The sequence below is a fragment of the Leucopleurus acutus genome, assembly GCF_964270905.1.
Source record: "Leucopleurus acutus genome assembly, chromosome: 18".
Lineage (NCBI taxonomy): Eukaryota > Metazoa > Chordata > Mammalia > Artiodactyla > Delphinidae > Leucopleurus > Leucopleurus acutus.
In genome coordinates, this window is record NC_139160.1 from 69,140,304 (window position 1) to 69,155,272 (window position 14,969).

Here is a 14,969-nt window from a genome sequence, read left to right on the forward strand (position 1 = left end):
TTTTCTTTTTTCCTTTTTTGCCTCAAAAATTTAAAACAGAACCTCAGTGTCTGATCGTACATGAGAAAAAATGATTTAGAAACCATAGGAGGGGCTTCCCTGGTTGAGAGTCCTCCTGCCGATGCAGGGGACATGGGTTCGAGCCCCGGTCCAGGAGGATCCCACATGCCGCGGAGTGGCTGGGCCCGTGAGCCATGGCCGCTGAGCCTGCGCGTCTGGAGCCTGTGCTCCGCAACGGGAGAGGCCGCAACAGTGAGAGGCCCGCATACCGCAAAAAAAAAAACAAAAAAAAAAACATAGGAAATTCTGGACAACATGAAACAGACATTCTTTAAAAGGCCTAGTTAAGATCCAGGAATATAATGGAAACTCCAGGACCAAAAACTAACGGGCAGCTTGAGTCAAGAAAACGCACCTTCCCTAGGGGATTTATGAGCTCTGCTAGACTTTGGTTTTTAATGTCACGTCACACAAGGGGCAAAGTCATGGACCCCTGAAAGGTGGAGATTGCTAAGCTGGGTATTTACTGGGCTTCACTGGAGGCTGACCAGAAAAAAATTCAATGGCAAAAGGAGATGAAAAGGGAGCATGTGTGACTTGACTCGGGCACACATGTGGAATCGTACGATGACACAGCTGGCACCACAGAACTGTGGGGAATGGATAGACCAGTCAATAAATGGTACTGTGACAATAGGTTAGACAAACAGAATAAGATTGTTCCCTATCTTATTACAGCAGCCACAAAAATCAATTCAGGTTAAACAAAGAACTAAATGTTTAAAAGCCGAACAAAGCCTGACAAGACCAAATATTGCTGAGTTGAAGCTGAGAACATTCTCATATATTACAGATGCCAGATAAATTGGTAAAAGTACTTTGGAATGTAAGTTTATCACTATCTATTAAAGTTGAAGATATCTTTATTCTAAGACCCAGCAATTCCAGTCTTAGCTGCACATGCTAACAGTATTTTCACATGTGCAGAATTTCACAAGTGCAGAATTCAGATGTGTGCAAGTTAACATGCAATGTTCAGAGCAGCACTGTTTCGAGTCACAAAATATTAGAAGCACACCTCTCAAACCTGCATGCATTAGCTTTCTATTTCTGTGTAAAAAGCCACAAATTTAATGGCTTAAAACAACACTCACTGATTATCTCACAGTTTCTGTAGGTCAGAGGTGTGGGTGGGGTGTAATTGGGTTCCCTGCTCAGGGTCTCAGATGCTGAAATCAGGGTGTAGGTTGGGCTGCGGTCTCATCTGGAACTTGGGGTCTTCTACCCTCATTTGGGTTGTTATCAGAATTCTCTTCCTGTGGTTGTAGGCCTGAGGGTGCTGGTTTCTTGCTCACAGCCCCCAGAAGCCACCCTCAGGTCCTAGCCACATGGCCCTTCACAACATGGCAGCTTACTTGTCCAAGGCCAACTGGAGACCCTCTCTTGTTTTGAATCTCTCTCTTCAGAAAGGGCCCAGTTCCTCTGATTAGGTCAGGCCCACCCAAGATAACCTCCTTTTTGCTTCACTCCAGTTCCATCATTAGCAACCTATTCCCAGGAGTGAAATCCCATCATATTCACAAGTCCTGCCCAAACCCAAAGGGAAAAGATTATGTAGAGGGTCAGATGTCCTGGAAACCCATTTTAGAATTCACCTACCACACGGGAGAATGGGAAAATAAATTGTGCAATGTTTCTCTGAATAGTGTTCTCTCTCTATATATATATATATAATATGGTGCAATGTATAGTTGTACATTATACCCCAAGGGAAATAAATAAAATATAGCTACAAGTACTCATATTGGTAAATCTCACAAACAGTGTTGAGCAAAAAAAGCAATTAGCAGAAGAAACAGTGCGGTATGAGACCACATAAGGCGGGTTTAAATTACGCAAAAAGATATGTGATTCTCAGCTGATGCCTATATATGCACTCAAGGCATAAAGGGATATACTAAGGACAAATGTCAAATTCAGAAAAGTGGTTCTCTATGGGAAAGGGAGGAGAGGGATAAGGGGCATGTGCTCAAGGACTTCAGATCCATTGCTAATCTGCTTTTTGAACTGCATATGGCCACAGAAGAATGCATTTTATTATTCTTTATATACCTTTGCATGCCTGAAATATATCATGAAAAATTAAAAATACATGGAAGACCAAACAATAAAAAACAAAAATTAATACAGATTTCGGCAATATAAATTGAACTAATTATCCTTTTGAAGATAAGGTAAACCCTGAATTGATTAAAAATGTAGCAAATGGCAAACGCTGAAAAAGATTAAGGGGCAAGTTGTTTCTTCAAATTTCTCAGTAATTCTTTCAGTACAACCAAAAGCATCATTAGCCATTCTGGTGGTGAGAGGAAACAGGGAAATTAATTTGTAATTAAGTGTTTTATAGTATTTACTGCTTAAATTGTTTAACTGCTTTGGACATGGTTTTATAACTGAAAATTCAATAGAGCAAGTAATTAGTATTTAGAGAATGCAAATTAAGAAAACATATCAAATAAACAGTATTAAAATTCAAGTACCCTGTATTATGGAGGGTAGTGTATTCTTTATGAATAAAAACTATCCCCATTTGTAGGAATGCAAAACAACTGAGGCCTGCTTATTGTTATTTTAGTAGGAAATTAAAAGGAATAAAGATACTGAGCTATTTAAAGATCTACAGGGGATGTTGATTGCAAGTGTTTTAGCAACATAGAAGAAAGTTTCTTCATATACCAAGTAGGGGGATAAACAGAACAAAAACAGTGGTGAAATTGCGCACATGAGCTTTTGTCGGGCAACCAGGAGAAAATGCAAACTTTCTGTCTTTGTTACAGAGAGATGTGGCTCTTGCCTATAGCAACCTGTCTCATGACCTGTACGGGCTTTTCCTTCATGAAAAGCTAATCTAATTGTTCTCCTTATAATACAACCTATTAGTCCCAACAAAACAGGAACGGCGGGATACTGCCTCCCAGCAGGACTTGATCTTGTTATTTCTACTTAGCAGTGTGTCTGTTTTGTTCAAATTAGAAGAGAAAGTTATTGGCTTGAGATGACAAAGTTGTTGTATTAAATTGTGTCAATATGTCATTCTTTTTTTTCCCACTGAAAACATTCAGGCTCCTTTCCTCCATCTCATGGGGTTTTTGCTGAGGCTCCTCTGGCTGTTTCCTCTCTGTCTCTGCGTCCTGATGCTGCAGATCCCATGACACAGTGCTAATAAGTGCTCTGAGAGGTGTCAGGAGAAAAGAGCACAGTGCTGCCAACTTCAAGCTACTTGCAGTCTAGTAAAGAAGATGAGACCTTGCATACGTGTCGATGGTGTGTGACAGAAGTAACCATAAAGATGTGAAGCAGGAACCCAGTATGTGCCAGGCCCTATGCTGGCTGCTTGGCAGGTCCTATGTGGGCATCTTGGAAAGGAGCTGGGACCCAGATGCTTCCGGGAGAGAAATTAAACACCAGCCCTCCTCCTACTCTGTGTCTATCTACACAGCCTGTTTGCACAGGGCATATGGGAGCTTCAGAGGCAGAAATGAGTGAGAGAAATCTCGTCCAGGTTTTGGGTCTGACCATTGTAGTGGCTTCTGTGGCTGTCTCCCCAGTATCCATTTCTTCCCCTATGATGAATCCAAGCCAATCACCTTGACTCTAGCCATCTTGCCAGCGATTCATTTAGTAGTGACCAAGTGACCCAATCCTGCCGGATGAGAGAAGAGAGCTGGTTTGCTGTGGGGCAGAGCGGGGGAGAAGGCACTGGGAAAGGTGTCCTTGATTCTAAGAAGGAGATCTGGGCAGAGGTGACCCTCCTTCTTCTAGATTTTATCACGAAGCCTGAAAATGTTGCATCCATTTTGTTAACACATGAAGACAACACATGGACAATGAAACTGCTTTGCTTTGCTAGGGTTGCTGGTACCCAAAACCGGGTGGCTTCAAACAGTGGGAATGTATTATCTCACAGTTCTGGAGGCGAGCCATCAGAAATCAAGGTGTCGGCAGCACCACGCTCCCTCTGGAGGATTCTCCTTGCCTCTTCTGCTTTGGGTGCTTGCTGACAATCCTTGGAGGTCCTTGGCTTGTAGATGTCATGACAATCACATGGCCGTCTTCCCCATGTGTGTCACATTGTCTTCTCTCTGTGTATGTCTGTCTCGGTGTTAAAATCTCCCCTTTTTATAGAATATCAGTCATATTGGATTAGGGTTCACCCTAGTGACCTCATTTTAACTTGATTATCTCTATTTCCAGATAAGGTCACATTTTGGGAGTACTGAGGGTTAGTATTTCAACACATCTTTTGGGGGCACATAAGTTAACCCATAACAACAACTGAGAGAATTTCAGTGAAAGACGCAGAGTCCTGGCTTCCCCAAGTCTACCTAATCCCTTGAATTTTGTGAGATAAATTTACTAATTGTTTAAGTTAGTTGGAGTCAATTTTCTGCTACTTGCAGCCAAAGCATTCAGACAGAATTATGCAGACATTGCTGATGGGCTGAGGGTAAGGGCAGTGATGGAGGCTGACAGGGGTCTCGGTGCTGTAGACAACAGCAGAAGAAGGCATCTGTCCTGTTGAGCCTGATACAGTGTGGAAGGATCGGAGAGGTTTGTTTTGGTCCAGGACTATTATTCATTCTTCATCCAAACACCTATTCACCAGCTACCCTGTGGCAAGGATTGTGCTAAACATGGAGGATTTAAATGAGCAAGATAGACGCCGTTAGGACTTCCCTGGTGGTCCAGTGGTTAAGACTCTGAGCTTCCACTGCAGGGGGTACAGATTCGATCCCTGGTCTGGGAACTAAGATCCCACATGCTGCATGGCTAAAAAAAAAAAAAAAAAAAAAAAAGGTAGACACCATCTCTGCCTTTGAAAGGTTTGGGGGAAATCCTGAAATATGAGCCCAAAGAGGTAAATGGGGCCAGAGCGGAAAAGATACTGAAAACCCTATTAAAATGTTTGTTATCTTGAGGGAAAGGAGAATCTTGAAGCATTTTAAATAGGAGAGTGTCATGAGGCAATTTACATCGAAGAAGGATCAGTTTTACTGCAAATGGAGCACAGGCTGCAGTGTGGTCGAATGAGGCACGGAGACTCACTGGGGAACCGGTGGAATAATCCTAATCCCTTTAGTATCCTTTCACCTTTGAGTATCTCCAGAAGCACCTGGGGTCTTCCAGTGTAGGTGGAGCTGCATCAAAGGGTCAACGCGCTGGGCGGTTACTTAGTGTGCCCGGGTTGCTGTTATCTCCTATGTCGCTCTGCCCCTTCAGGGTTTTCTCTTGGGATGTGGAAGGGAAACCAGCTTCCCAGGTCCATGTCAGCTCCTCTTAGAGGGGTCTCACAGCAGGTTGCTGGAGCCCAGGATACAATCAGGTCCAATCAAACCAGTGTTGGGTTTTACATCTAGTCCTATTTCCCTAGAGAGACTATACCCCCCCGGATGGCTGGGTCAAGGTCAGGTTCCAGAAACAGCCAGAGTAATGATCTCCCGGGCACAGATGCTGGGTCCCCTTCACCAAGAACGCTCCTCTCTTCATGACCGGTCCTCTCTTGAGCCTCTCACACCTTCCTGCAGTTGCTTCCTGCATCCCATGGTCCTGTGTGTGATGGGGGTTGCTAGCCTCCAAGATGGAGTGGATCCAAGTAAAGATAATACAAACAATTGCTGATTTTAAAAGTTCCGATTTTGCACTGGGACGGATCACGTGATTTTTCTTACAGAAAATTTGTTCTCCTAATGCGCTGTGCTTTGGCTAATAATATAATTAACCAACCTACCTCAACACCCAGCCACTGAGTAATGAGGGAGATGTCCCATGAGGATGGAAGGGGACAAGGCCCGCAAAAATCTAGCATCGTCTGCCCTGTGTTTATAATCATCTTTCCTGATCATTTCATATCAGGCAAGTGCCACCAACAGATGATGCTTTATTTGGCTGGGAATGATAATGATGGCTTTTTGTAATTGTAATATTTTTAACATTTCTTGCAAGATTTGATTATGTTTCAGGAATTTAACTCTTAATTGCATTCATATGTAAGGAGAAATCTAGTCACTTCCCGTGGCAACACTGTCAGCTGCTGTATAACTGATTAGAGGCCCCACAGTTGCTGGCTGCTTTCATTAAGATGGTCACAGTAATCAGGCGGAAAAGCACAACTGAGTAATTGGAGATCTGAAAATACAATGCTACTTGATTACAATTATGGCTGGGAAATTAGAGCAAATCCCAAGGGGCTAAGGCAGGACTGGATCTAAAGCAGCCTTGTCTTTAATACAGAGTAGCCTCTGTATTATGCCAATTTCAAATAGATTATATGGGATATCACTTTTTTTTTTCTTTTTTCTTTTTCTTTTTTGCGGTACGCGGGCCTCTCACTGCCGTGGCCTCTCCTGCGGAGCACAGGCTCCGGACGTGCAGGCTCAGTGGCCATGGCTCAAGGGCCCAGCCACTCCGCGGCATATGGGATCCTCCCGGACCGGGACACGAACCCGTGTCCCCTGCATCGGCAGGCAGACCCCTAACCACTGCGCCACCAGGGAAGCAGGGATATCACTTTTTTAATGCTTTCTAAACCCAGAGTTGGGTTGTTTTTGTATATCTTTCAACACACACAATGCTATGAGGAAAATACCATTTTTGCCTGTATTTTAGATGTGAAAAAATAAAAGCTTAAAGAATAATTCATTTGGTGTCACATAACTAAAAAGTGATGGAGCAGTAAGTATAGACTCTTATCCACGATGCTTTCATATGCAGGCCCACAGCCCTTATTCACAACTTCAATATTCAGAACATTTTGAAAATACCCAAAGGTGTTTTGTTGGTAGCTCATTTAGTGGCAAAAGTCTGATCTGACTTAGGTCTTACTTATTGTATTTATTTACCCTTCTTTGTCTGAAGGTTGATGTTTCACTAGAGAAATATTAATGTGTTTGTTACAGGGTGCTGATTCAGACAGCTGTGGAGGGTGATATCACCCTTACAATATCTAGAATATTCTGCACTCCAAAAATCATCTGGTTCAAAGAGGTTTTGGGTAAAGGATATAAAGTTGGTGGGGTGAAATGAGAAGAAAGGGCAAAAAATGAAGATAAGGTATGAAATTAAGATGGGTCTGTGTAATAAATAAAGGCTTACCTTTTAGTTACCTGTTACCGTTTAGTACCCATTCCCCACCCCGGGCCTAGAACAATGGCTGACCCTTAGGGGGAGCTGAATTAAACTGGCCTGAGGGGCGGACGGTGATCATGATGGGGATGGCAGTCGGCTCTTTGTATTTACCCAGCGAGGGGGCAGTGAAGGGGCAGCCTAAGAGAAGGTGGCCTTGACGACAACACTGTCATCTTTGCTTACATCTCTCTATCCCTGGAGGAAGAGCTGGTCCCACTGTAGAGGAGTCTGGCTCCAGGCCAATCCTAAGTGACCCGACCACGGCCAGGGACCAGGCTTTGCCTGGCAGGCTCATGGGGAGGGGAGGGAAGCTGCCCTCCCCACACAGTCTTGGGGCACAGCTGTGCACTGCAGGGAGTTTCAGGCAAGAACTCGGCCCCCAGGCTGCCCCGCTCCTGTGCACAGCGGCATTCCCGGCCCGCGTGCCTCTGCTCGGAGGTCTCCCCCACGCGGGGGCCTCAGCTGAGGCACTTTTCTCCATCCTGACTCAGTACACTTTCACTTCTAGCCCTTCCTCTAGTCATACCCCTATGCCCTCCCCGGTTCATAAAAGGGCAGGAGCTTTGCCCAGAGCTCCTGGGCAAAGATTCCCTCCCTCGTCACCGTGCCAGGGCTGGCGCACCTGCCCCTCACCCAGTGCTGTCCAGTGGGCAGAACGGGGCCTGGGCAGCGGTGCCGGTTCCTGCCTGCTGCCTGCACTGCGGCTGAAAGTGAACCAAGGCTCGCTGTGACTTTCGGCTCGGTTTGCTGTCCTACGAGACCACCTCGACACCTGCCCTGCCCCAGTGCCCTGCAGGCTGCCTTCAGAAACCTTCTGCCAGCATCCTCTTTAGCTCACACATCTTTACTGCCCTCTCCTTGCGCTCTCTCACTGGCATTTAATCGTGATCACGCTTTCACCAACTTAAAAGTTCCTTGGCTTTATATCCTCCTCCTGTCAGCGACTGCCCTTTCTTATTTAAGTGCTGGAACAAGACACAGCTCAGTTCAACCTTCAGCACATGCTGTCCCCATGACCCAGAACACTGTTCTCTGTGCACCTCCTCTGGCTCCATCCAGCTGTTCCTCACTAACTTCCTGTTCCAGGGAGTCTTCCTGGATTCTTCCATTCCTGGTTATGGACCTCACCTCGGGGTTCCCAGAGCACCTTGTGTTTGCCTTTATCAAAGCCTGTCATGTTTTATGTCTACTTACTGGTTACCCACCCTCAACTGAGAATACCTGAAGACTAGGAACTTAATTGTTTATGTCTCAGGATGGCCAACACGGCCTGGCTCTTGATAGGCACTCAACAAATGCTTGGCAATGAGTAACACATTTAGTACAAGATTAAAACAAGTAATAACCCAGAGTATTTTAGTCTATCTGTTAAAATTTAAAAAAATAACCCAGGCTGTATTAGTGTATCTGTTATGTTACAGACACGTTTGCCCTCAAAGCTTATTTTTTTAAAAAAATATATGTTATTACCCCAAGGCTATAAAAATATCTATATATATTCTTTGCCTTGGTCATTATATTTTTTCATATTTCTAAATCCACATGGAGTTAAATTTCAGGATCCTTCTGATTAGGCGCTGTATCTTCTACACAAGCTCTTTATGGATTGACTGGTTTTTAACTTTCTTTTTAGCCTAAGTGAATTCTAACAAGAATACAGAGTTATGAACTAGATGATCTTTTAAAGACACTTCAAATCTGAAGAGTTTATGAAATTTATATATTGAAAATCAAAATTTCCTTCTAGATCATGCCTGACATAAAAATATATATGAACTGTAAGACAGATTTAAAATGTTAACTCTCACAAACACATAAAAGCAAACTTTAAACATTTTTAAATTAATAATTTTAAAGTTCTGCTATATTTTCATTTATAGGTACTAAGAACCCTATCTTCCATCTTTACTGGTTTCTGCATCTCATTCTATTAAGATTATTTCCAGAATTTTAGAATTGACACATAATCTGACCATGCTGAAAATGTTCTCAAACACCTGTATTCTGCAGAAAAGACCACTGTGAATATTAAAATGGAACTACTCCAAGTTATAGAAAAAGACAATATTTTAAAACCACTGTTAAAGTGAAATTACTTTGATATTAATTCAGAATAACTGAATTAAACCGACTGCATTTTTTGTTCTTACCCTTGGAAACGTCGTAAATCTATCCAGCTCTTCGACAAAGCAGAACATCTGCAGACTAATTGCCGACATAACAATCAAGAGGCTGGCAGTAAATACAACCAAACTTCCCAGCTTTTTTCCAGGACCAAATATCTTGTACACGAAGTCTTCTAATGCAGGTGAAATTTTAATAAGCCGAACTACCCGAAGAACCTATTGTGGGAGAGAAAAACACACACACTTGATCGTTTATTTATACTGAATCTTAAATAAGTTCATACTAAAATCTCATTTTTCATAGCACTCTATAAAATCACATTTAGCCATTAAATTAAACAATTTAATAACTAAGATATCAGTAGCTCAGTGACTGCCATATAGCAAGAACTCAATAAATCCCAAAGGAATGAAGGAAGGAAAATGGTGACAACTCAGTGTTTTAATATATGATGTGATAATTCAAAGTGGCATTAATTAACACATATTGTTGAAATAAAATTGACATTTGTTCTAATGTTCAAATATCAAAGAAAACATTAGTTCAATATTAGGCATATTCATTGTCTCATAAAACAAACTTTCCTAGGGATTACTGCACATTCAAAAGGAAATTTTAAAAATCCATCTATCAAGGAGTCTTTACTCATGGCTGAGACTGCTACGCTAAGGTCTATTCTATCCTTCCTTTAATTAATAGAACTTGCTGAATTTTAGCCTAGCAAGGCTACAGACTGCATTTTCCAGCCCCACTTGTATCTAGTTGTGGCCGGTGGACTAGGTTCAGACCTATGGAATGTGAAAAGAAGTGATTTTTGCACTTTAAGTTAAATAATTTGCCCTGGACACTCTTTTTATACCTTCCTCTGGCTGGGAAATTAAAACAACTGTAATTGTCCCTTTGGAACAAAAATAGAAGCCTCGTATAGAAGATGATAGATTCAGTCTAACCCAACAGGCCTGCTTTCTGGATGGCCCTGGGGAGCAGAGCCACCTACTTGCCCTGGACTCCCACCAACTGGAGAGAAACACACTTCTATCTTACACAAGCCCTGTATTTTTTAGAACTTTGTTATACGTGTTCAGCTGGTTATCTAAACACACACACGTTTAAATGTTTTGCATACATATATATATATATATATATATGTATGCAAAAACTACCACCCATAACTAATTAATTTTCTCATTCACTTAACAAATATTATTATGTGCCAAACACTGTGTTGGACAAATAAGATTCAATGGCTATTACTGTTACAAAGGGAGTATAATACAAAGGCACAGCTCTTAAGGGCATATCTATAAGATTAAAAATATAAAGTAGAATATAATTAAAAGTTGAAGTATAAAATATGGAAAAGTAGCATTTTTCAACAAGTCTAAGATGCCATCGATTTTTTTATGTACCACTGAGAAACTGAAAATGCCGCCAATTAAAGTATAACACACCACTGATTATAAGACACATCCCAGTTTAAGATATTAAAATAGGAAAATTGTGGTCTTGGTATAAATGAAAGATGATAAGTAGAATGGTAGTCCAAGATGGTTCGCTATCAATAAGAGCTTAAGGTGTCTGTAAAGGCTTCTCAGGAGAAGAAAGAATACAGTAAGGAACAGGAAATGCTTTAAAAACCTAGATTTAGGGCTTCCCTGGTGGCGCAGTGGTTGAGGGTCCGCCTGCCGATGCAGGGGACACGGGTTCGTGCCCCGGTCCGGGAAGATCCCACATGCCGCGGAGCGGCTGGGCCCGTGAGCCATGGCCGCTGAGCCTGCGCGTCCGGAGCCTGTGCTCCGCAACGGGAGAGGCCACAACAGTGAGAGGCCCACGTACCGCAAAAAACAAAACAAACAAACAAACCCCCTAGATTTAAATTTTTACACAAAATAACATGCGTTTGGATTTTTCCAGCAACCCTAGCTTCCTAATCCTCTTAGTCTATGAGGTCCAGAAGGGACTTCCTGACCCCCATGATCCAGGCCTGGCCAGGGTATTCACAATGACCTCAGTCATCAGAACTTCTGTGGGACCTGTGAGAGGTGTCCTATTTTTTAGCCCCAGCTGGAATTACTGTAAGAGCCACATAAGCCCTGAGCTTCTGGGAGCCATCTTAGCCACCACATGGACAAAGAGAGCTTAGAAATGATACCAACACAGAAGAAAGGTGAGTGGAGAAATGGACGGGGTCCCAATGATACCATGTTAGTCTCTGAATTTGGCCATCCCTGAAGCCACGTTTACCCGCTACCCCCAGACTCTGAATTAACAGGAACTACTAATGGTGAACTGTATTCTCATTGTCTGCAGAACACAAATATCAATAGTGTGGGTTGTAGCTGCACGTCTAATAAACTAATGGACAAATGTTTAAAGAAGTTGAGAAAATGTAGATTTCCTTCATGCTCATTTAAAATACTTAATACTTTAAGAAGAAAATTTATGTGAGAAATAATATTGTTCAACTTAAACATTATACCACAGGCATGGTTAAGCTACTAGTTTTTCCCACTATAATTCTTAACATACATTTCCAAATCAGAACATATTACACTTGGGTCATCTTCCCAAATAACAAGCAAACAGCTTTATCATAAGAACTATTAAAATAGTAACATCCAGAATAATAATATGAAAAGATTTTACACTTTTATTTATTCTTAGACATAAATGATTCAGTATCTAATAGTTAAACAGCTGAGCCCAGGAAAGTTTACAGGAACAATTCAACTGGTTTATTGCTCAAATTTCAGTACCTTGTGTTTTCTCCACTTGCATTAAAATCATATTTAAAAGATTGCCTAAGTAATCTTGAATCCTGTCCCAAATTCTAATAAAAACAGTCTATGCACATCTGTGCAATTCTGATAAATTAATATTTCATTAGCTGGAAGAAACATAACTTAACACAATTCCCACATTGGTGATTTGATAAGCATTTTCAAAGGGGTAGGCCTGCATCTGTGGAAAGGCAAAATCCTTATCGGTAACTCTAATTATGCCTTTTCATTTATTTGGGGATAAGTGTGCTTTTCACTCTGTCTACCCAATAAAGCCTTTTGATTCTGTGTTCCTACAGATACGAAATAAAGTAAACCATACATTCAAAGATAAGCACTGTAGGACATTTTGTGGTTGCTTCCAAAGCACATTTTCCTGGTCACATTTTTAAGTCTGTTGTTAAAGGTCACTCTGCTGATTAATAGTGAGATACTGTAGCAATTGAGTGGTTAAGAATATGAATATAAGATTAAACTTCTTGGGAATGAGTTTCCACCATTTGCTAGTTATGTGGTCTTGGGCGAGTTATTCAGTCTCTAGGGATTGCAGTTTACACTCCATCAAAACAGTTTATTCTCTAACGAGAAACAAATGAAGCCATGCACTCGGCAGAGTGCCTGGCACACAGTAGGTGCACAATAAATACCAGCCGGTGTCATCACCCTGCTATGTCAGAACCAGAGCATTTTGTGAAGACTTTATTACTCCCTGTAATATGCCCTATGTTCACTCCATCAAGCATGTGTTCTCCTTAGGACAGGTGCCATGTAGTTCTCTCTACCTGGAATGCATCCACCCAGACCTTCTCAAGGTTCGCTCCTTCTCTGCCCAAATGTCCCCTCTTCAAAGAGGGCTTCCCTGAACAAACTTATCTAAAATAGCACCCTCACCCCACAACTTCTATCCTTTTCACTCAGCTTGTCTCTCCTGGATGGCATTTCCTGTACTCGCATTCCTTTCGTGCACTCGTATTTGTGTACTTGTGTATAAACTGTTTGCCCTCTAGAATGCAAGCTTCCCGAGGTGGGCATCTTCTCTGCCTTGTTCACTTCTCTGCCCTCAGGATCTGGAACAGTGCCTGGCACATAGTAGGTGCTCAGGAACTCTCATCTGAATAAAGAGATGGATAACACCCAACTCTCAGAGATAACTGATATAACGGGAGACATTTTGTACTAAATTGTTGACTTCATTTAGATATAAAAAATGTGACATTCACTACGGGAAGAACTGCTGCCAGCACGATGAAGAAAGGTCAAGTGAGATGAGAAGCAAGCATGAGGAGCAACAGGGGAGATCAAAGTCAGCCCATAAAGAGCCAATCTGTTTAGTACAGTGGGTTCTCCAGATGTGAATTTGCAAAAATCCTTGTGACATCTAAGTTTCTTGAGAGATTTAGCTTCTAGGCACAAAACAACTGAGACAGTGTTTATCTCATTAGACAAATATAAACTTGGCCATGTATAGAGAGATACAAATGAAAATCACTCTACTATTAACATAAACTATTACAAGTTTTACAGACATTAAAATTGCAAACTTCACTGACCCTGTATTGTGACTGTATCTATAGCTATATGTCTATATATAAAACGATTGGAGCCATGCACACTGATTTTAGATATTTTGTGAAAAACAGAGTAGAAGAAAAAACCTAGTGGTTAGGACTACGTGCCCTCACTGCTGAGGGTCCCAGTTCGATCCCTAGTTGAGGAACTAAAAACCCCATAAGTCACGCAGCCGAAAAGAAAAACAACCCAGAGGTGGTGACTTTTAATCATCTGTAATGATTTGGTTTATTTCTTTCCGGTCATTTTTTCATTTATAGGTATTTTACATACGTATATAGAGCTATATATGTTATATATAGCATGGATATGTAGCTATGTTATATAATTTTATACTGTTTTGCATTTAAATAGAACAATCATATCTCTAAGTTACTACAAATTCATCATAATTATTTTTATGGCCAAATTTGCATATGAGTTACTAAGCTATTCCTCATATGCTTACCACTTAAACAGTTCCCATTTTTTTCTCTCATAAACAATTCTAGAATGAATATCTTTGTGTGCAAAATTCTGACCTATTTGTAACTTTTCACTGAAAAATTATCTATGAGAAATGATAAGAATTTTAAAGCCCTGAATATGTTTTATATGGTACCCTTGCTGTAATAGGCTTTGATGTCTTTCTTAATTTAATAGGTTTGGAAAAAAGATATGTTGTAGTTTTGACTATGAGGCATATTTTCTGCAATTATGTACAATGATTCTCTAATGTAGGTCCTAAATGCTCATGTTGATTTTGTGAATCTAGACAGCAGTGCCCAAGAGCATATAATGACACAAATGTTTGGAAAGCATATTTTGAATCAAGAGTTTCAAACATGTGTATGTCTCTTGCCCCAGGCATCTCACCTATGACAACCAAGGCTGAGGATGTAACCCAACCAGTGGCAAGGGATTTCTGTTCAAAGATGTTGACAGTACTGAAAGCTTGAACCATGATACCCTCTGTGAGTTCACTGGGTGCTTGGCTGTGATTACGAGAGGCTCAGCTTTTCATGTGTGTTTGTGGGGTATGTTTTTCATTTTTGCGAATTGTATTTTCATGTCCTTTCTCCCAGGTATCAGGAGTGCTGAGTTTCAGGTCACGATCGGGCACCTGAAGTTAATACTGCTCTGAAAATGATGGCTTTGGTATCATCAATAAGTAAGTTCAGTGAAGTTGGAATGTATTTTCTTTCATCTAAGGAGTTAGAATCTGTTTCTCTGAATTGTTTCTTTAAAAATTCTACTGCCATTTTATTCTCCAACTATTTTAAAATATCTATGAAGAAAACAATGCAACTTCTGATATTTACGTGATAA

General features: G+C 41.3%; 1 protein-coding gene across 4 annotated transcripts in view; it reads right to left on the reverse strand.

The window, feature by feature from the left end:
• NALCN (sodium leak channel, non-selective) overlaps positions 1-14,969 on the reverse strand; it is a gene marked incomplete at both ends in the record, with an annotated part of 280,034 nt that overhangs the window by 139,538 nt on the left and 125,527 nt on the right. For all 4 annotated transcript variants that reach the window (XM_082859218.1, XM_082859217.1, XM_082859216.1 and 1 more), the window contains one exon: positions 9,336-9,527. In XM_082859218.1, coding sequence (XP_082715344.1) covers positions 9,336-9,527 — 192 coding nt within the window. The remainder of the gene's footprint in view (positions 1-9,335; positions 9,528-14,969) is intronic.